At 44.8% G+C, this 21,231-nt stretch overlaps 1 protein-coding gene across 1 annotated transcript in view; it reads right to left on the bottom strand.

Annotated features, from left to right (window-relative positions):
• Positions 1-21,231, bottom strand: part of mgll (monoglyceride lipase) — a gene marked incomplete at its 5' end in the record, with an annotated part of 74,722 nt that overhangs the window by 38,008 nt on the left and 15,483 nt on the right. The window contains 2 exons of the mRNA XM_084333506.1: positions 13,626-13,762; positions 16,277-16,290. Of these exons, the coding sequence (XP_084189632.1) occupies positions 13,626-13,762; positions 16,277-16,290 (151 nt within the window). The remainder of the gene's footprint in view (positions 1-13,625; positions 13,763-16,276; positions 16,291-21,231) is intronic.

Raw genomic sequence — 21,231 nt, 5'->3', positions numbered from 1 at the left:
GTACACCCCCTGTCCTTCAAGGTTCCCGTCACGTGGCGGTTCGGCACGTTACGGGGGGGAGGGAGTTCCTGGTCCCACGGCCTGGTATATTGGGCGTGTGCACCGCAGGAATTCCCCCGCCATAGAGTACGTCACCGTGCGCGTCTCTGTTGGTAGGACTTCCGTGTGCTGTTCAGGTCCATGTGATGGATCTGTTTTCAGGGGGGGTGGTCAGGGCTCCTCCTCACCAAGCGCCTACTCAGGCCTTCTGTGAGTTCGGACTCCTTCTTCCATGTGAGGAAGCCTCCATCAGAGTACAGAGCCTTCCTCCTCAGATTGTCAAAGTGAGTGGACCCTCTAGAAGGGTCCTTTTCTATTGTATGTATATTCGATTCAATTCGTTTATTGAGTGTGTATGGGTTCGGTGCCTCTTCCCCGGAGGCCCTAAAACCAGTTTTTTACATGGCTCAAGGTGCAATATATTCTTTTCAATCTGTACAGCTCGCGTGGGAAGTCTCTCTGGGGATCCCCGTCTCTTTCCTATGGGAGGGTGGTGGGATGTAAAAATGTGAACATTTTTTACCCCGGCTGTGTAGACTGGGATACATACTGTTGATGCTTCCTTCTTTCTATTCCAGAAGTGTTGGAGTTAGGGAGTGTCACACCCCTCTTGTCGTTCCCCTGGGCGCCTTGGGGATTCAATGACAGGTCTAAATAGCCTGTTCATTGATGGGGGTGTGTCCCGACGCACGTATAGTGCTAGCTCGCTGTAAACAGGCGATTGACTGGCACGCCTTGGTTGCTTGTGGTTGAAACAGCGTTTTTATAAAGCAACTGAGATGGGGGTTTTTCCTCTTCCGGCGACCACATCCCATGACCTGGGTGGGTTGTCGACGGATTCTCGTTCATGTCTGGGGGATGATGACGGGATGGATCTGAACATATGTAGTGGGGTCTCACGCCCTTGGGGTGGGCCACCAGGCGCGGTTCGTCCGAACGTCTGGGTGGCGCCTTCTTTTCATGTTAAGATCAACACGCATATCTGCCCTTCTCCTGGAGTAGGCATGTCGGCGTGGTTAGGGCACGGGACTGGTTCTGGTCACGCTGGTCCAGATCAGTTGAACCCGTTGTCCGCCGGGGATGCAGATCTGCTGTTCTGGTACCCTGAGGGACTTGGGCTTTTTTCAGGGGGAAAAATGCCAGGTCGGTCTGGGTGTCACAGGGTTAAGCGCTATGGAGACCCTGGTTGGGTATGTTTTTACTCAGCACTGTCGTCATGGCTTACAGCCATGCCATTCTGTACGCGCTCGATCTCGTCGGATCTCGGCCGCTACACAGGTTGGTCCTGGTTAGTACTTGGTTGGGAGACCGCCGGGGAATACCGGGTACGGTGTGCTTAGGGGCTGGTTCTCCATTATTTTTCGCTCCTCTCTCACGCATGGCGAAGAGGGGCCTGTGGGGGTGGTTTTTTGACCTCCTCTGGTGACCCTGTGCTTCCCGTACCGCCAGGCCCGGTCCGAAGTGATGTTTGCGACCCGTAGGCCTGGGTTAACCCTTTTTGGAAACTGAAACACTTGTACTGCGGTATAGCCGGTGTATACCCGCAGGTGTGTTTTGGAGTTTTTTCTTGAGGGGTTATAGGAACAACCACCGCATTGGGTAACACCGAGGTGGTTGATTCCCTGGTGTGTTGGAGCAGTGTCAACTCCCGGGTTCACCGTTTGAGGGTGCCCCTGCACGTTCATGACGTCTGCCAATCGTGTCAGCCTTCTCTGCCTCGACCCCTCTGGGTGGGGGTTGTTAAATGGAGGCTTGGTCATGCAACACCGCCAGCTTACGCTCCTTCCACCGGGGCGGCTGTGTTCAGCTGTCCCCTCTGGCGCCTGTCTCGTCCGCAGTCTCCAGGCTAGGGTTAACAGCCTGTTGCCTGGTTTTTCCCCGGTGCGCTGCCTGCTTCCGTTGGTTAACCTTTTTTGTGTGCTTACGGCCATGCTGACTGCCTATTCTGCAGGGTCAGTGTGCCAGGCGGTGTACTATTGGGGGGACGGGGCCCGCTCGGCTTACGGCCATACCGACCTGAACACGCCCGATCTCGTCCGATCTCGGAAGCTGGGCAGGTTCTGGCCTGGTTGGTTCCGCCTGGGAATACCAGGTGCAGTAACTGAGGGGCCTTTGTCCGAATACGCTGGCGATGTGGGGGGCGGGGCACTACGTGCCCACCTGGTGGGGTCTTGATGCTGGCATCATGGACTTCTCCGGGCCCCCATTCTAGGGAGTCCAGTCCTTTTGGTGGGTCTGGGTCTTCCTTCGTGCTCCGCTGCTACGGCCTTGCCACGGGGTTGGGTTTGCCCTTGACCCCGTGATTCTGGGGGCAGTAACGAGGTTGTTCCTCCGTTCGTTCCCGGGTGGCATGCGGGTTGTGCGTGTGTGTAGTCGTGGGGTCAAGCCACGGTCTGCTCACCCTGTGCGTTGAGTTGCTTGAGTGCCTCTTCGCACGGTCGGGTCCGTCGCCCTCCCGTGACGTCCCTAATAGGGGGGCTACCCTCCATTAGGGGGGGTCGGGGGGGCTCGGCCCTCCCTGTTCTGATGGTTTTGGGGGGCTGTCAGCGGGGTGTATTTGTCAGCCAAGTGGCTCCGCTTGGCCTCCCTTGTGCAGTAGCGATGCCAAGCTAAGCCACTAACGATACAGAACGTTAGGTTATGACTATAACCAAGTTCTGTTAGTTAGGGGCGATGCTTGGCATCGGACGGCCGCTGCAGCCCTTGTCCTCACCTTGTGGTGAAAGCTTGGGAAGGAGGAGAGCAGGTGACCACACACCTGCTTATGAAGGTAAGCTGATGAGGGGTGTGGTCAGACTAATACTGGTATTAGAGGTACATTTGTGGTTTATTCAGTACGCGTGCACGTACGCGAGATAGTGCAGTAGCGATGCCAAGCATCGCCCCTAACTAACAGAACTTGGTTATAGTCATAACCTAACGTTTTACTCTTACACTCAAACTTAGGTTTTTAAATGTTAACGGGTTTAAAACAGAATGTATCCGTCATTTGATTGTAAGAGCGCACACAAACGTTTTATGGACCTACAAAGGTAATCTCCTATACATTTTCTATGGATCAGTCTCAGATATTAAGCCCACAAGATACCCATCAGAAAAACCCATCAGAAATCGGAGGGTTCTTTCTGATTTCTAGCCATTATACCGGCTGATAACCACTGGGCTAGGCTTAGCGGTCAGCTGGATCAAAGCTGCCTCAGGATAAACCAGTTGATAACCACTGGGCTAGGCTTAGCGGTCAGCTGGATCAAAGCTGCCTCAGGATAAACCAGTTGATAACCACTGGGCTAGGCTTAGCGGTCAGCTGGATCAAAGCTGGCTCAGGATAAACCAGTTGATAACCACTGGGCTAGGCTTAGCGGTCAGCTGGATCAAAGCTGCCTCAGGATAAACCAGTTGATAACCACTGGGCTAGGCTTAGCGGTCAGCTGGATCCAAGCTGCCTCAGGATAAACCAGTTGATAACCACTGGGCTAGGCTTAGCGGTCAGCTGGATCAAAGCTGCCTCAGGATAAACCAGTTGATAACCAATGGGCTAGGCTTAGCGGTCAGCTGGATCAAAGCTGCCTCAGGATAAACCAGTTGATAACCAATGGGCTAGGCTTAGCGGTCGGCTGGATCAAAGCTGCCTCAGGATAAACCAGCTGATAACCAATGGGCTAGGCTTAGCGGTCGGCTGGATCAAAGCTGCCTCAGGATAAACCAGTTGATAACCAATGGGCTAGGCTTAGCGGTCAGCTGGATCAAAGCTGCCTCAGGATAAACCAGCTGATAACCACTGGGCTTAGCGGTCAGCTGGATCCAAGCTGCCTCAGGATGTTATCATTGGAGTGTTGACGTCTAAACCACAGATGGTTTCCATTGTCCTTCGTACTTACGTCACAGAATGAATGAATGAATGAGGCTCTGTCTCAACAGAAACACATACAGTACAAACAGAGCAGCGGAGGAACGAGCTTGGAGAGACAGGATGGGGAACAACAGAGGGAAATGAGGGGAAATGACCTGTAAAAACACAGGGCTGGGTTTCTCTCCAAAGGTGTTTCTGAACGGACTCGTCTTATTTGATATAATCACCAACGGTAATATCGGCAAGGTTTTTTTTCAACCCTTAAAAAGTTGTGTTTTTGTAGTGGAGGTTTCTGCAGGACAATAATTAAATGTTACAGTATAGTCAAGTGAAGAGGATCAAGTGAAGTGGTTGGATGGATGGTCACTTGAAGGCATATCAATATTATATCTATTGAAAATATTCCCGTTAAAAGGTGCACTTTGCAGTTTCGGGAGGAGGGGGGGTTTGTTTACAGAGCCTGCAAATAAATGAAAACAAAATAGTTTTTAGGCACTGTGAACCAAACTAAGACTAGAATATGTTTGTTAAAGGAACACGCCAACATTTTGGGAAATTAGCTTACCGTCTTCTCCAGAGAGAGACAAGAAGATAGATACCAGTTTCCTCTCTGTGCGTTCAGTAGAAAGCTATCTGGCAGAGCTCCAGTAGCTCACCACGTACCTCGAGCGCTATTTCGGCGCCGGGGACAACCGTGCTCGTCACGGATCTGGGGTTTAGCGAGTTCGAATCCCGGACTGCAGCTGTGCCTTTCCCAGAGTGTCTTCCCCCCCATCTGTACCCCTTCAGCCTGTTTCTGTCGGTCATTCTTGACCAGAGTAAATGCGATAAACGCAAAAAAGAGCCAGCGGAATGGCCAAAGTTTAAAAAAAAAGAAAGCTATCTGGCTGCACGTTAGCTTAGCTTAGCACAATGGATGTAAGTGGACAGTGCCGGTGAGCCTTCGGAAGAGGTGTTAGTTGGACAATGCCTAAGCTAACCAGCACTGTCCTCTCTGATTTTTAAGGCCTTCATTCATTATATTTCACCACCAGAGGGTCCTGTCTCCCATATTTTGGTATTTAAATGTCCAGAATTGGGGTCAGAGTTCACCTACATTGTCATCTTTGGAGTGAAACAGCTGAACTTGAGGTGAGAGGACTTTTTGTGTTTTTCATGTCCATTTGTAAATATTTCGCTCCTCAGTATTTTTCTTCTAGGCTTTTACACAATTGGTTTATAATGAAACAATTATTACCCTTAAAAAGTGTGAAGGGATATCTATAGTTTAGATTGGTGTTAGCTAGCTAACTAGTTGTTAGATGGCTGTTAGCCTTGATGCTATCAAGACAGTCCAGTTGGGGTTGGTCATCACATTTTCTTTGGGGTTGGTTGTCACATGTTGTGTAGGCTATTATTGTTAGGCCGATTTATTGTGTTTTTATTTTGTTATATAGGATGGTCTAAAGATGCGTTTCCTGTTTATGTTCATGTTAAGATGCATTAAGTTATGTATTTGTCAACTTGTCAATGCAATTAAACTTTCAAATTTAGTTCTGCCTTCTTGTCTTCTTTTTAAGATTTTTCCCATTAAAACACATGGTGACAACCAACCCCATATTGTGTGACAACCATCCCCATGATGGGGTTGGTTGTCACAATGTGTCAGAGTGTCTTTGATAGGTGATTAACTCTTTGTTACAATACGTTGGAAAATGAGAGGGATACACATTTCAAGCCAACATCTTAAGCTTCAATTTAATGTAGGAATGACTATTGAAAGATGTTTTGATGATGAGCAATTCACACTAGAGTAAAAAGTGTGACAACTATCCCCGTTCTCCCCTACTACATCATTATTGGTAAGCTACATCCTTATACTACATCATTATTGGTAAGCTTCATCCTTATACTACATCATTATTGGTAAGCTACATCCTTATACTACATCATTATTGGTAAGCTTCATCCTTATACTACATCATTATTGGTAAGCTACATCCTTATACTACATCATTATTTGTAAGCTACCTTCTTATACTCATCATTATTGGTAAGCTACATCCTTATACTACATAATTATTTGTAAGCTACCTCCTTATACTACATCATTATTGGTAAGATACATCCTTATACTACATCATTATTTGTAAGCTACATCCTTATACTACATCATTATTTGTAAGCTACCTCCTTATACTACATCATTATTTGTAAGCTACCTCCTTATAGTACATTATTGGAATTTGGAATGTTTAATTTATTTGTTATCGTTACTTTTGTCGTGCCTTGTATATATGTGTAACGGTTGTGACAACGTCACCTAAAACTTCGATGCCCCGAGTGGGAGTTGAACCCCGGTCTCCCACGTCGCAGGCAACAACACAGACCGCTATACCAAGAGGTGAATTCACTACTTCGCAACGTGTCTATCTGTCTTTGAGGATGTGAGAGTGAGTTTAACCCATAGCACCGCTACTCACCCCAGCCCTTCTTGACTGCGCTTCACGATACCATCTGTTACATATGCTGTGTGATTTTATTAGCCTTTTTTTTGCTTATTTCTGTATGTACACTTGATGTGACTGTAAATGAGGGAAACTTCAGTTGCCTTTCGAGTAAAGGTTTGAAATGAAATAAAGGTTTGAAATTAAATGAGGACATTTGTTTGTTTGTTCTAGGATGAAGATGAAAGAGGAAAGAAAAGAAGCCAGGGATGAAAGAGAATCAAAATAATTAAAGAATAGATTAAATAATTTGTGTCCTCAGAGAGAGAGAGAGAGAGAGAGAGATAACTAAAAAGAGAAAGAGAAAAAAGAGAGAGAAAGAAAGAAAGAAAGAAAGAAAATGAACAGGAATGAGAGAGAAAAAAGAGAGAGAAGGAGAGAAAGAGAGAGAGATCATAAAAAGAGAGACAGAAAGAGTACCATGCAGATTAAAATGAACTGGATCACATAACCCGTGATCTCACATACAGTACTATACAGTACATGAGCAGATACTGTGATCCAAGTTGCGTTGCTGTGATCTCCGACATGATGAATGTGGTCTTGCAGTATGTTTAGAGAGTCAGATGTATAAATGTGTCCTCAGTGTTAATGTTTACAGAGTCTGACATCCAGACCAGCACAGACACCAGCTAAGATTACAGTGTCAATGTTTGGCTCTGCTGTACCCAGACAGAGAAAGAGAGACAGAGAGACAGAGGCAGAGAGAGAGCGAGAGAGAGAGAGACACAAACACACAGACGGATAGACACACACACACAGACACACACACACAAACACAAATAGAGATGCACACACGCGCACATATACAGACCCACATACACGTTTTTAAAACTTTAAAAAGTGTTTTACGTCTAGTCACCTATTAGCCATGCGATTAAGAATGAATGCAAAATTTGCAGATATAACTACCATTAGAGCACAACAAGTACTTGAAACAGACCCTGAAAAAATAAACGATACATTCAAAGAATTCTACTCCGACTTATATAAATCAGAAACGACCTTCGATCAAAACAAAATGGACACATATCTTAATCAAATTATTCTCCCTAAACTTTCCGAGGATGACGCTAAACAGTTAGAAACACCGAGCACACTAGAGGAACTCAAGAAGGCCATATCCGAAATGCAAAGTGGTAAGGCTCCCGGAAGAGACGGTATCCCACCAGAAATGTACCTTTCTTGTTGGGACATAATTGGACCCTTATTACTAAATATGATCTTATACTCAGTCAAAGAGGGGAACTTCCATAAAAACGACAATATTGCACTCATAACAGTCCTTCTCAAAAAAGACAAAGACCCCACCGAGTGCGGTAGTTACAGACCCTTAAGCCTCCTCGGAACCGATATCAAACTGTACTCTAAGGTATTAGCCATCAGATTACAAAAGCATATGACGTCTTTAGTTCATCCGGACCAAACTGGCTTCATAAGAGGCCGCCTGATCACTGATAACATAAGACGAATACTGCACGTACTAGATGCCGACAAGGACGACACCATACCTAAGGCGATGCTGTCCCTGGATGCAATGAAAGCTTTTGACAGGCTGGAATGGTCGTATCTATGGGCAGTATTAGAGAAGATGGGGTTAGGTAAAGGTTTCATTGATATGATTAAAGTAGTATACAAAGACCCATCGGCCATGATTACTACAGGTATAATCACCTCCGGAATATTTCCGGTATCACGCTCAGCTAGACAGGGTTGCCCTCTTAGTCCCGGACTATTCGATCTATCATTAGAACCTTTAGCACAATATATAAGACAATCCCAATCCATACAACCAATCGTAATCAAGGGCACACAACATAAAATTTGTTTATATGCGGACGACGTAATACTGTTCATGCAAAACCCCAACACCACACTGCCTCATCTGCTCAAGTTGATTGAGAACTTTGGTGATTTATCGGGATTCAAGATAAATTGGCCGAAGTCGGCTTTCCTTCCACTTAACACCCCTGCAAAAAAAGATATAACCCTCCCAGGAGAGATACCTATGGTAAAACATTTTAGATGCTTGGGAGTGGAAATATTCCCCACCATAAGACAAACGGTGAAGCACAATTACACAATAATCCAAAACAAAATCAAAGACGACCTTGATAGGTGGGCAAAACTTAAAAACTCAGTACAGGCACGGATATCAATAGTTAAGATGGACGTACTACCTAGAATCAACTTCTTCAGTTCAATGCTACCGTTACCCACTCCAGAGGGTTACTGGAAAAGATTACACTCCTCCACATACACATTTATTTGGAATAACAAACCACCACGTATAAAAAGATCCACCGCACAGAGAAATAAAGCAGACGGTGGCATGGCATTTCCAGATTTTTTCCACTATTTTAAGGCGTACACATTAAGACCATTGACAACATGGTTTGATCCCCAAGCATTAGTATCCTGGAGAAAATTAGAAGAAAACATAGTAGCCCCACATAGACTGAAGGACATAGCATACACTAAACTACCAATCAAGCATTGTGAACGGAAATTTGGCCCCATAATTACTCATGCGATCCGGATATGGCGTGAAACACAAAAAAAATATCCTAACCCACATAAATGGCACAATCATACTCCCTTATTCAATAACAATGCACTCTTGATTGAAAAACGACCTATAAGATTCCCTATATGGGAAGAGCAAGGCATACACTCATTAGGGGATGTTTTTAACAAACAGGGTTTTTGTAGTTATGGAGAAATATGCAAAAAAGTCCACATGGCTTTTTTACATACAGTTACGGCTATGTTTGAAGTCTCACGGTGTTCCATGGACCTGTCTCAAACCCTGCCCTCTTTTCTTGATCCTCCAATCACAGCTGTCGCTTACCTTGGACTTCCTCGTAGTCCGAGGAACTTCCTCGAAGTCCGAGGTAAGCGACAGCTGTGATTGGAGGATCAAGAAAAGGGGCAGGGTTTGAGACAGGTCCATTGAACACCACAGATACCACAAATTCTTCTATGAAAGAGAGACATCGAGAGGTTTTGTTTCAGATTTTTATCATCAATTACTAACGTCCTCGTATGAAACCCTCCAACTAGACTCTGTCTGGAGGAGGGATATACCAGACCTGGAAAGTGACTTTGATTGGCAAGAAGCCTGGGCAAATGTCCGACTTACATCAAGGAACCCGGACCATCAACAAATCAATCTTAACTATATTCACAGGACATACTTGACTCCTATAAGACTGAACAGAATGGGTCTTAAACAAGACTCCAAATGCTCCCAATGTACAAATGGGGATGAAGGGACATGTATGCACATGTACTGGGACTGCCCACCAGTTAAGATATTCTGGAAAGATGTGACCCAACAATTATCAAAACTCTTATCTTGGAATATACCTGTACACCCCTCTGTATTACTATTGAATGATGTTTTTGAGTTTGCAGTACATCCACAGCTAAAGAGATTGGTTTTATCGGGTATCACAGTAGCTAAAAAGCTGATCGCATCACGCTGGTTTCAACCGGAAAAAATGTGCCGGAAAGTTTGGTTTCTTACATATCTCGATGTGATTTATCAAGAAATATCTACAGCAAGAATTCTGGGTCTCAATGAATCCAAAATGACAATGTGGTTAGAAGTGGTGGAGCATATGTATGTAGGTTTTTTTTTAGATAACAGGTATTATGGGTATATCTTATATAAAACAACTAACCAAAATGTGATCTCATTGGATGTGCCCTGATAATTAATGCTTGTATATCTTATCGTGTGTTGTCATGTTTGTTTATATGTTTGTTTTAAAAAAGAATAAAAAAATAAAATACAAAAAAAAAGAAGTGGTGGAGAGAATAAAAGCTAGCTTATAATGGTAGTGTCTGGTTAGGAGCGAGGGATAATGGAGGTACTATCCAAAGAGGGGTCCGGGAGGGGGGGGTTCGAGCTGGAGCATATGTGTGTAGGTTTTTAGATAACAGGTATTAGGGGTATATCCTGTATAAGACATTGGTATAAATGGTAATTTCGTTGGATATACACTGTGTATTAATGCTTGTGTATCTTATCGTGTGTTGTCATGTTTGTTTATATGTGTGTTTAAAAAATAATAAAAAAATAAAATACAAAAATAATACTGTATATACTGTATATATATATTTATATTTACTGTATATATATATTTATCCACCTGTCTAAAAAATACCTGCATATATTCATGTTTACTACCTGTATACATATATATATCTTACTAGTTATACCACTGGCCAGTATGGCTTACTACCATAATGTATTACCATACCTGTATCACTGTAATACTGTAACACTGTACATATATCAGATTAGCACAGTAGATTGTGTTCCAGTATCACTTGTACATTGTATATTGTTATTGCACTTTACTGTTACATGTGCTCTGGTTAGATGCCAACTTATTTCCGTTGTACTGTACCTATATGCTGTATGATGACAAAACAATGTAATGTAATCTAATAAAACCCCTTTCACACTGAATGTCAGGACCGACAAAAAAAAAAAAAAAAAAAAATGTTTTACGTTGGATTCGTTCAAAGTTGATTTGGGGAAAAGTGATAAGCCTAATACCTATAAACATACATACACTGGATACAAGACATACACACACACAGACACACACAGACACACACACACACACACACACACACACACACACACACACACACACACACACACACACACACACACACACACACACACACACACACACACACACACACACACACACACACACACACACACACACACACACACACACACACACACACACACACACACACACACACACACACACACACACACACACACAGCTCCTCTATCTAGTATATACATTTGTGTCTGCACTTGTGAAAGGTCTATATTTTAAACGGGGCCCCATTCTCATACATTAATATTGTCTGCACTAAAATACTGCAAGCCTGAAAGGTTTAGAAACATAGGCTGGATACTGAACGGAGTCTCTTGCTTTTACAATATTGATTTGACTTCTCAAAGCTGTATAAAGCATGTGTTGTGCTTTGTGCGTTGTATTGTGTTGAACTCAGGATCTATTCTTGTGAAACAGAGCACCTAGGGGGACGACAGTGGCTCAGGAGGTAGAGCAGTCGTCTGGCAATCGGAAGGTCCCCGGTTTACAACCTATGCCTCACATTCACCCGTTCACTCACACACCGATGGCGGAGGCAATTACCATGCAAGGTGCCAACCTGCTCGTCGGGAGCAGTTAGGTTAAGTGTCTTGCTCAAGGACACTTCGACACACAGCCGGGAGGAGCCGGAATCTAACCAGGAACCTTCTGATTACCAGCCAACCCACCGACCGACCATCAGAGTGACCTATAGAGCTGCTGGTCACAGTAATCATAGCCATCCCTATAATATCCCTGATAAACAGAAGCAGATGTTGACCGCAGACAGTTCATTATCTAATAGATGAACTACGTGAGAAGCCTGTTAGACTGAATGGAGTGTATTCATCCAGCTGTCCACATACGCCTGGAAAGTCCTATTTGTATTCAAAGAGATATTGAATACATACACAAAAGCACCTTAAGTGACGTACACACCACACAAGCACACTTATTACACATGCGCACTGCCCACTGCTGCTACTTACACTGTAGAATCATCTTTAAAAAAAATAATAATAATGTTTACCCTTGTATTGTATAGTTTGTATAGATAGAATGTTGTGTATTATGTTTAGTTTATAGTCTGAGTTTATAGTTTATTTAGTTTATAGTTTATAGTTCATAGTTATAGTTTATGTTATAGTTTGTACTGTACACTGTGTGTACAGATAGAGTACTTTGTGTATTATTATGTTTACAAATCTACTACGGTTGAGGAGCTGGGAAAAACAAGCATCTCACGTTTGTACATCTCAATGTATGTACATTTTAAAAAGCTGTGGCAATAAAAATCATCTGAATCTGAATGTTAAAAGACCAGTATAGCATTTTGTCAACTAGAAAGGTTAAACCTAAAATGCTGTAATATTGAATAGACCCCCCCCCCCCCCAACAGAGATGGTATAATAACTCTGTTCTCAGTGTTTCTTTTATCCATTTCTCATTGAAGAGAATAATATTTATGTCTGAACAAGTAAGAGACCTACGGCATACGCCTGATTGATAGTGTTAGTGTTGAATGCCGTCTCGCTCGCTGATCAGAATGTGGGCAAACAAAGCCTAAAGGCCCAACTGACAGAGGCTGTGTTGAATGTGGCTCGTTGGTTGTATAAAGTGTGTACTGTGTACTAAAAGATTGTGAGCCTGTTATGTTGGCTGGAGCACTTCCCCTTTACAGGGTTGAATAGCGTGAAATGAGAAGCTGCTGGCTGCTCGAGTCCCCGCGTTTGGGGTGCAGAGAACATGCTTCATGACAGGACCACACTTCCACGTCAGGAGCCATTAGAGAGAAGAGGAGATCCTCAGATGCTACATCACGTGAGAACACACTTTCCCACCGCTGTTACGTAACGTCTTTAATATTAAATGTCTGTAACAGTGGAAGGGAGGAGAGTGTCTCCATTTCATTGCCTCGTCCATTGCCGTACGTTATGTTATCGAAAGAAGGAGTTAAGGTCTGCTTGAGGTCAGGCTGACAAATAGATCGGCCTCAGAAGAATGGCTGCATTTCAGTACTAGTGCCACTCACAGCGCTTCCCAATGGAACGACTACGACATGTATTTTTCAGTACGAGTGGCTGTGGCCCCCGGTGAATTGAACCTCCTGACCCGGACCGTGTTTAAGCATCAAGCACTCCTCAAAATGGACTCTCTGGGTCTAAGACTGTCTCTCAGAGTGTCTGACCTACCATAGAGTGTCCTACTATGAAGACAGGCAGGCTGGGGACCTACCATAGAGTGTCCTACTATGAAGACAGGCAGGCTGGGGACCTACCATAGAGTGTCCTACTATGAAGACAGGCAGGCTGGGGACCTACCATAGAGTGTCCCACTATGAAGACTGGCAGGCTGGGGACCTACCATAGAGTGTCCTACTATGAAGACAGGCAGGCTGGGGACCTACCATAGAGTGTCCCACTATGAAGACAGGCAGGCTGGGGACCTACCATAGAGTGTCCTACTATGAAGACAGGCAGGCTGGGGACCTACCATAGAGTGTCCCACTATGAAGACTGGCAGGCTGGGGACCTACCATAGAGTGTCCCACTATGAAGACAGGCAGGCTGGGGACCTACCATAGAGTGTCCCACTATGAAGACAGGCAGGCTGGGGACCTACCATAGAGTGTCCCACTATGAAGACTGGCAGGCTGGGAAAGCGACTCTTCATCAGGTCAATGTGCTGCAGGGAGTCTCTGATGTAAACCTGGAAGTCCTTAATGTTCATCCTGTCCCCCTCACTCTGTCCATGTCCCACTGTAGAGAGAGAGAGAGAGAGGGAGAGGGAGAGAGAGAGAGAGAGAGAGAGAGGGAGAGAGAGATGAGGGAGAGAGAGAGATGAGGGGGAGAGAGAGAGAGATGAGGGAGAGAGAGATGGAGAGAGAGAGAGAGAGATGAGGGGGAGAGAGAGAGATAGAGAGGTGAGGGAGGATGAGAGAGAGAGAGAGAGAGAGATGGAGAGATGAGGGAGAGAGAGATGAGGGAGAGAGATGAGGGAGGATGAGAGAGAGAGAGAGAGAGACAGAATTTGATTTAATTGTGTACTATAATCATTCCCTGTAACTGAAACCATGGCGATATTGTCAATGCAGCATCCATGCCATTAATGCATTTTCAAATAGAGAAAGAGAGATTGGATGGAGGAAGAGAGAGGGGTGGCGAGGGAGAGAGAGATGGTGAAAAAGCAAGGGCAGCAGAAAAAGGAGGGAGATTGAGAGGCAAGAAGAAAGGAGAGGATGAAAAGAGAAAAGAAAAAGAGGAAATATAAGGGGGAGGAGAAGGAGGGGGAGGAGGGGGAGGAGAAGGAGGAGGGACGATGGCAAGGATCTAAATACATGTAGTTGCCTAATTGATTGGTTGATTTAACTCAGTAAAATGTAGTTTCCCACGTGCAACAATGCAGAGTGGACCCCTTTAAATGTCCTTCCTACCAGAGATGTGCTTATTATTAGTCAGGAAATATATAATTTAGCATGGAAATAAACACAACAATCAACTAATAAACAGGCAGGAAGGAGGGATGAATGGAGGAGAGGAGAGAAGACTGAGTGACAGATTCTAGAACAGAGAAACTTCTGACATGTTCATTTCTGTCTCCATAGATGGGACACACTTTCAATCAGTGTGTGTGTGTGTGTGTGTGTGTGTGTGTGTGTGTGTGTGTGTGTGTGTGTGTGTGTGTTTCTGTGTGAAAAACAATGTTTGTCTCATAAAGAGAGGATGTATGTGTAGAAGAGAGATAGATAAAAAGATGGAGCGAGAATGTGTGTGCGTGTGTGTGTTCTAATGAATGTGCCTAATATCCTGTGCCTTCACAATGTCTAATCACTCAATCAACACCAAGTTAAGTGAGTGACTGTGTGGATACGTCTATAGAGAGGGTGTCTATGGGTGTGTGTGTGTGTGTGTGTGTGTGTGTGTGTGTGTGTGTGTGCGTGTGTGTGTGTGTGTGTTTTCCCAGAGCATGCCACAGCAGTAACTGGGAGGCGAGGTGAGTTTCCATGGCTACCAGGGAACCAAAACAGCACTGTTTTTAAACATTCACAACATGTGCAAATCGCTCTTTCGCTCTTTCTCTCCATCCCTCTATCTTAACCTCTTTCTTTTGAGCTCACCCACTCTCTCTCTCTCTCCCTCCTTCTCCCTCCCTCCCTCTCTCTCTCATCGCAATGCATGGTTGTAAACAATATTGCCAAAGTGATGATGCACAAAACGATTCATCACAATTTGAATGGTGACATGAATAGACGTTCTCTGTTGTTCACAGCAATGCCCCTCCTCTTCTTCATCTCTCCATCTCCCTTCTCTCCTTCCATCTCCGTCTTCATCTATCCCTTCCTCACTCATCGGTCTACCGCTCTTCCCTCATGTTTGTCTTCTGTCTCTTTCATTCACCATTTCTCTCTCTCCCTCATCCACACACCGCACCTCCCCCTCTCACACACAAATACATCCCCCCTCTCTCCTCCTTCTTTCTCTTCTTCTCCATCTAGTATGCTCCATTCCCTTCTTTTCACTGCGTCCCTCCATCTATCCTGCCATCCCTCTCTTTATCTTGCCCTCCCCCTCTCATCACTCCTTCTCTTTTTTTGTTCACATTATATCAATCACGTCCCGTCTCTCTCTCGTACTGAGTCTGAACAGCTACTCATGTTCAACATGAATACATCTCATCTCAATCTAATCTGGTGATATGGAGAAATAGATAAACATGGATGGTGCAGTGGCACAGACGCCGATATCAGATCACACTACTATAGAGCCTCATGCGTCCTACTCCTTGAAAATGTCCTGTGTTTCTGATTCATAACGATGTTACCACGGATCAACATTAAATCAATTGTGACAGATCTCCTCCCCCCTCATTTGGATATGTGAAGGATGGGAGATACGTCCGTCACGGAAGGAGTAGAGTCAATTAGGTAGCTGATTAGTACTGATAGAACACACCTGCGCATCATTAGTCCACCCACATCTCACGTGCACACACTACATTAACACTAGGTTAGAGAGGAGTAAGTTGAGCGGAGTAGGAGTTGGAGTTGTGGTATTGAGAGAGAGAGATTGGATATTCGGAGTTGTGACGGTGAGAGGAAGTATTAGGAGAGGTAAAGGCGAGTAGGTGTTCTTTGTGTACTGGACCCTGGCCAATCAGAGACGCGGAAACACGAACGCGTTGGTAAAAGCAATCAGGCGCCCCTGACTGACATGCGAGAATCTAAACAGCTTAAACAATTCCCCTTGCCTTCATGCTCTTTCAGCACCATGGACAGCTCACGTCAGGCCTGGAGAACGAAAACGAGAGACAGAGGGGGAGGGGGGTAAGCAAGCTGACGTGAGCGGTTCGTGATGCTGAAAGAGTGGTAAGCGCAATTCATTGTAAACTACCAGTAGTTTCAGACTCTTCCTTCTCAAGCGAAATATGGCATTGCTTTTGAGGGAATTATTTAAGCTGTTTTCGTGTCAGTTGATCAATAACACAATGCAGACTAGTAGTTGCTGAGAAGGGAGAGGCGTATCCTCCTTCCAAAGAACATTTTTAATTAAGGGAATTGTGTGGATTACTGTTGAGCTGTCAGTGGTGGTGAAAGTGCACATAACGCATTTACATTGATACAACTATACCATTGTTGATGCAAACCAACTTGAGTCTTCACTGGGGCTGGGTACCCTTCACATTTACCAACGTGAGTCTTCACTGGGGTTGGGTACCCTTCACATTTACCAACGTGAGTCTTCACTGGGGTTGGGTACCCTTCACATTTACCAACGTGAGTCTTCACTGGGGTTGCCTTGGGTACCCTTCACATTTACCAACTGGAGTCTTCACTGGGGCTGGGTACCCTTCACATTTACCAACTTGAGTCTTCACTGGGGTTGGGTACCCTTCACATTTACCAACTTGAGTCTTCACTGGGGTTGGGTACCCTTCACATTTACCAACATGAGTCTTCACTGGGGTTGGGTACCCTTCACATTTACCAACTTGAGTCTTCACTGGGGTTGGGTACCCTTCACATTTACCAACTTGAGTCTTCACTGGAGTTGGGTACCCTTCACATTTACCAGCTGGAGTCTTCACTGGGGTTGGGTACCCTTCACATTTACCAACTTGAGTCTTCACTGGGGTTGGGTACCCTTCACATTTACCAGCTGGAGTCTTCACTGGGGCTGGGTACCCTTCACATTTACCAACTTGAGTCTTCACTGGGGTTGGGTACCCTTCACATTTACCAACTTGAGTCTTCACTGGGGTTGGGTACCCTTCACATTTACCAACTTGAGTCTTCACTGGGGTTGGGTACCCTTCACATTTACCAGCTGGAGTCTTCACTGGGGTTGGGTACCCTTCACATTTACCAGCTGGAGTCTTCACTGGGGTTGGGTACCCTTCACATTTACCAGCTGGAGTCTTCACTGGGGTTGGGTACCCTTCACATTTACCAACTTGAGTCTTCACTGGGGTTGGGTACCTTTCACATTTACCAACTTGAGTCTTCACTGGGGTTGGGTACCCTTCACATTTACCAACTTGAGTCTTCACTGGGGTTGGGTACCCTTCACATTTACCAGCTGGAGTCTTCACTGGGGCTGGGTACCCTTCACATTTACCAACTTGAGTCTTCACTGGGGTTGGGTACCCTTCACATTTACCAACTTGAGTCTTCACTGGGGTTGGGTACCCTTCACATTTACCAACTTGAGTCTTCACTGGGGTTGGGTACCCTTCACATTTACCAGCTGGAGTCTTCACTGGGGTTGGGTACCCTTCACATTTACCAGCTGGAGTCTTCACTGGGGTTGGGTACCCTTCACATTTACCAGCTGGAGTCTTCACTGGGGTTGGGTACCCTTCACATTTACCAACTTGAGTCTTCACTGGGGTTGGGTACCTTTCACATTTACCAACTTGAGTCTTCACTGGGGTTGGGTACCCTTCACATTTACCAACTTGAGTCTTCACTGGGGTTGGGTACCCTTCACATTTACCAGCTGGAGTCTTCACTGGGGTTGGGTACCCTTCACATTTACCAACTTGAGTCTTCACTGGGGTTGGGTACCCTTCACATTTACCAACTTGAGTCTTCACTGGGGTTGGGTACCCTTCACATTGACCAACTGGAGTCTTCACTGGGGTTGGGTACCCTTCACATTTGAACCAACTTGAGTCTTCACTGGGGTTGGGTACCCTTCACATCTGAACCAATACCAGTATCAGTTCCTGGAGTTCGGTATCGATTTATTTATTTAGAACATTTTGTTATTTATTGTACACACCAAACAAACTAAATCGCATGATCATGCATTGTGTTTTAACATCTTTAAATATCAACATTATCCGGCCATCCTCAGTAATTATTATAAAACTCCTCTGACCTCGTCTGGTCTTTCCAAAGACCCAAGAGACGGGACAGTAATATATATTTGTGGAAAAGGCTCCAGCTTGTCTAGCATATTACACTCTTATACTAAACATTTAAAGGTACCGAAATCTGGTACCAATTGATCTACCGTAAATCGGTACTCTGTAGTACTGATGTAGTTCGGTCAGTACCCTTAACTCATTCTGCGCCATCGCTTAATGCGCCAGAGGGCGCTAGTATGCCATCTCTTTAATCAATGGGGGGACTGCGAGATTTGCGAGTGCTTCAAATATATCTTATATTATAGCTATGGGTCTAATACACCCGTCGATTGTCAGTGAGTTGCTTCCAGTCAACATGTACAAAACGGATTGTTTTTTCATCCGTACATTTCCGTTTTGAATATGAATATAGTTTGTGATTCTTAGTAATCCCAGGAAAATACGTGATAATAGCCCTTTAGTGGAATACACTAAACACGTTGTCATTTTTCGCCTGATTATCGAATCTTCCTGAAATCATAGATTACCATTATTATCCTTCCTCATGCAAGAATGAAATGACCCTCGTAGCGCGACGCTCCCCCGCCACCTCCTCCCACTCAACGGCACACAGCCACACACACACACACACACACACACACAGATAGCTTTGATCGCGGTAGAAAGAAATATCGGATCAACGCAAGATTTTATATATAGTGTTCTTACCTTGTCTCTGATATAATGCAAAAGACATAATCCAATTATCTGATCTCCATTCCAAATACTGCTCGTGGAGGTCCGTCCCACATTACAGAGCGTTACACATGAACGGGGTTAGTGTACCATGCCATCGTTGTAAAGGCCTGCCTCGTCTGAGTATTTAAACCCCGCCCGCACGGCTCAGATCGGCCCTGAAAATAAACTACACCATTTCTAATAGAGTGCAATACCTGCTGGAAGGCGTAGGCGGCGGTATTTGCCCTTTTGCGAGCTCAGACCCATTCCCAATGATAACATCAGGCTGGATGGATGAAAATGAATGGATATAGCTAATAAAAGAAATAACGATTAAAACTCGAGTTTTCTCGTGATTGGCGCTGAACGGTTGGCGAGTTAACATGACTTTTCTCGTGGCTGGTGTTGAATGAGTTAAAAGTACAGAGTTCAAGGGAGTGGCTGAGTAGCGCAGTGGACTAAGACTCTGGGATGGAATCCAGCTGTCAGCGGTACCTCCGGCTTGGTCAGTCGTCCCTACTAACACAATTGGCAGTGTTAGCGGGTGGGAAGCCGGTGGGGTATGTGTCCTGGTCGTTGTAAAAAACTGTGACTCCTACTGGTCCTACTGCCTGTTCAGCAGGGTGGGGATCTGGGGGATCTGAACCTCCGCACTCGTTACGCTCCCCCAGTGAAACTCCTCTGTGTCAGGTGAAAAGAAGCGGCTGGCGACTCCACATGTATCGGTGGAGGCATGTGGTAGTTCTACACCCTCCCCAGGCCGACAGTGGGGCAATGCACGCAAGGACCAGGAAGGGAATTGGCATAACGACTAAATTGGGATGGGTGAAAAATACAGAAAGCCCAAAAATAAATGAAAAAAAAGGTACAGAGATCAGTACCCAACCCTAGTCTTCACTTTTTACCCTATTGTCTCTTTTATGTAAAAAATATTTCTAGGGCCCCACATTAACTCTTGAAGCACCGCCGTACACAAACAGCTTAGCCAACATCTATCAGTTCTATGATTAGAAATGAATACCCTGGGAGAGAGAAATCCATGAGCACAAGTTATATCAGTGAGAGAAAGAGAGATAGACAGAGTGAGAGACATATCAGTGAGAGAAAGAGAGAGAGAGAGAGAGAGAGAGAGAGAGAGAGAGAGAGAGAGAGAGAGAGAGAGAGAGAGCAAGTGAGAAAGATATCAGTGTGAAAGAAAATAAGAGGCAGAGAAAGAGACAACGTGAGAGAGATAAAGAATATAATCTATGGGGAACTGCTCCAGTTCAGAGGAGTGATATAGGACAACAAACAAACTGAGAGAGAGAGATAGACAGAGAAAGGGAGGGAGCATGTCTATGTTCCCCGGGTTCTATGTTCCCCGCTTTGATTGATTGATTGAAAATTTTAGACCACCAGCCCTGATTCCAAACTCTAACCTTAACCAGTTTGAAAGAGGGCCTAAGCTTAAAGGATAACTCCAACATTTTGGGAAATTAGCTTATTTAACATCTTCCCTGGAGTTAGACAAGAAGATACATACCTTTTTTGTCTCTGTGCGTGCATTTAGCTTTGGGAACAGACGCCCCATTAGCATAGCTTAGCTTCATCACTGGAAGTGAGGCAGGACAGTACCCTGACGTTCCCTACAGGTTTGTTGATATTCTCATTCCTTCAAAGGATCTGAACCGATTGAAGTTTATGAATACCATGACTTAAAATCCTCTTACCTTGACGATTTAAAGCCTCCCCAATTTAGAAAACAGTAATCCAATGGCTGGTATTGATATACTACTAACTACTGCACGCTAACGGAGCTAACCGGACACTCAAGCAGATAACGAGAGCAATGACTTCCTTTATGGGGGATTTCAAAATAAAAGAGCAACGTCTATAGCAGCGGAAAACGTTTATTTTGTACATTATCTAACGTTAACACGAACCTAAACTAACTTTAGCTTTAGCTTTCTACTGAACGCACAGAGAGGAAACTGGTATCTATCTTCTTGTCTCTCTCTGGAGAAGACGGTTGGCATGTTCCTTTAACCCATACCAGCGAGAGGTCAGTGAGAGAGAGAGAGAGCTTACTGGGTAGTTTTCTCTGAAACCAGAGCAGAGTTTCTTTCACTCACACCTGACAATAGATTTCACAGGAGTGGCTCCC

This window comes from Notolepis coatsorum (assembly GCF_963971535.1).
Source record: "Notolepis coatsorum genome assembly, chromosome: 17".
Taxonomy (NCBI): Eukaryota; Metazoa; Chordata; class Actinopteri; order Aulopiformes; family Paralepididae; genus Notolepis; species Notolepis coatsorum.
The sequence above is the reverse complement of the archived record's forward strand: the minus strand, read 5'-3'. Positions and strand labels throughout refer to the sequence as shown.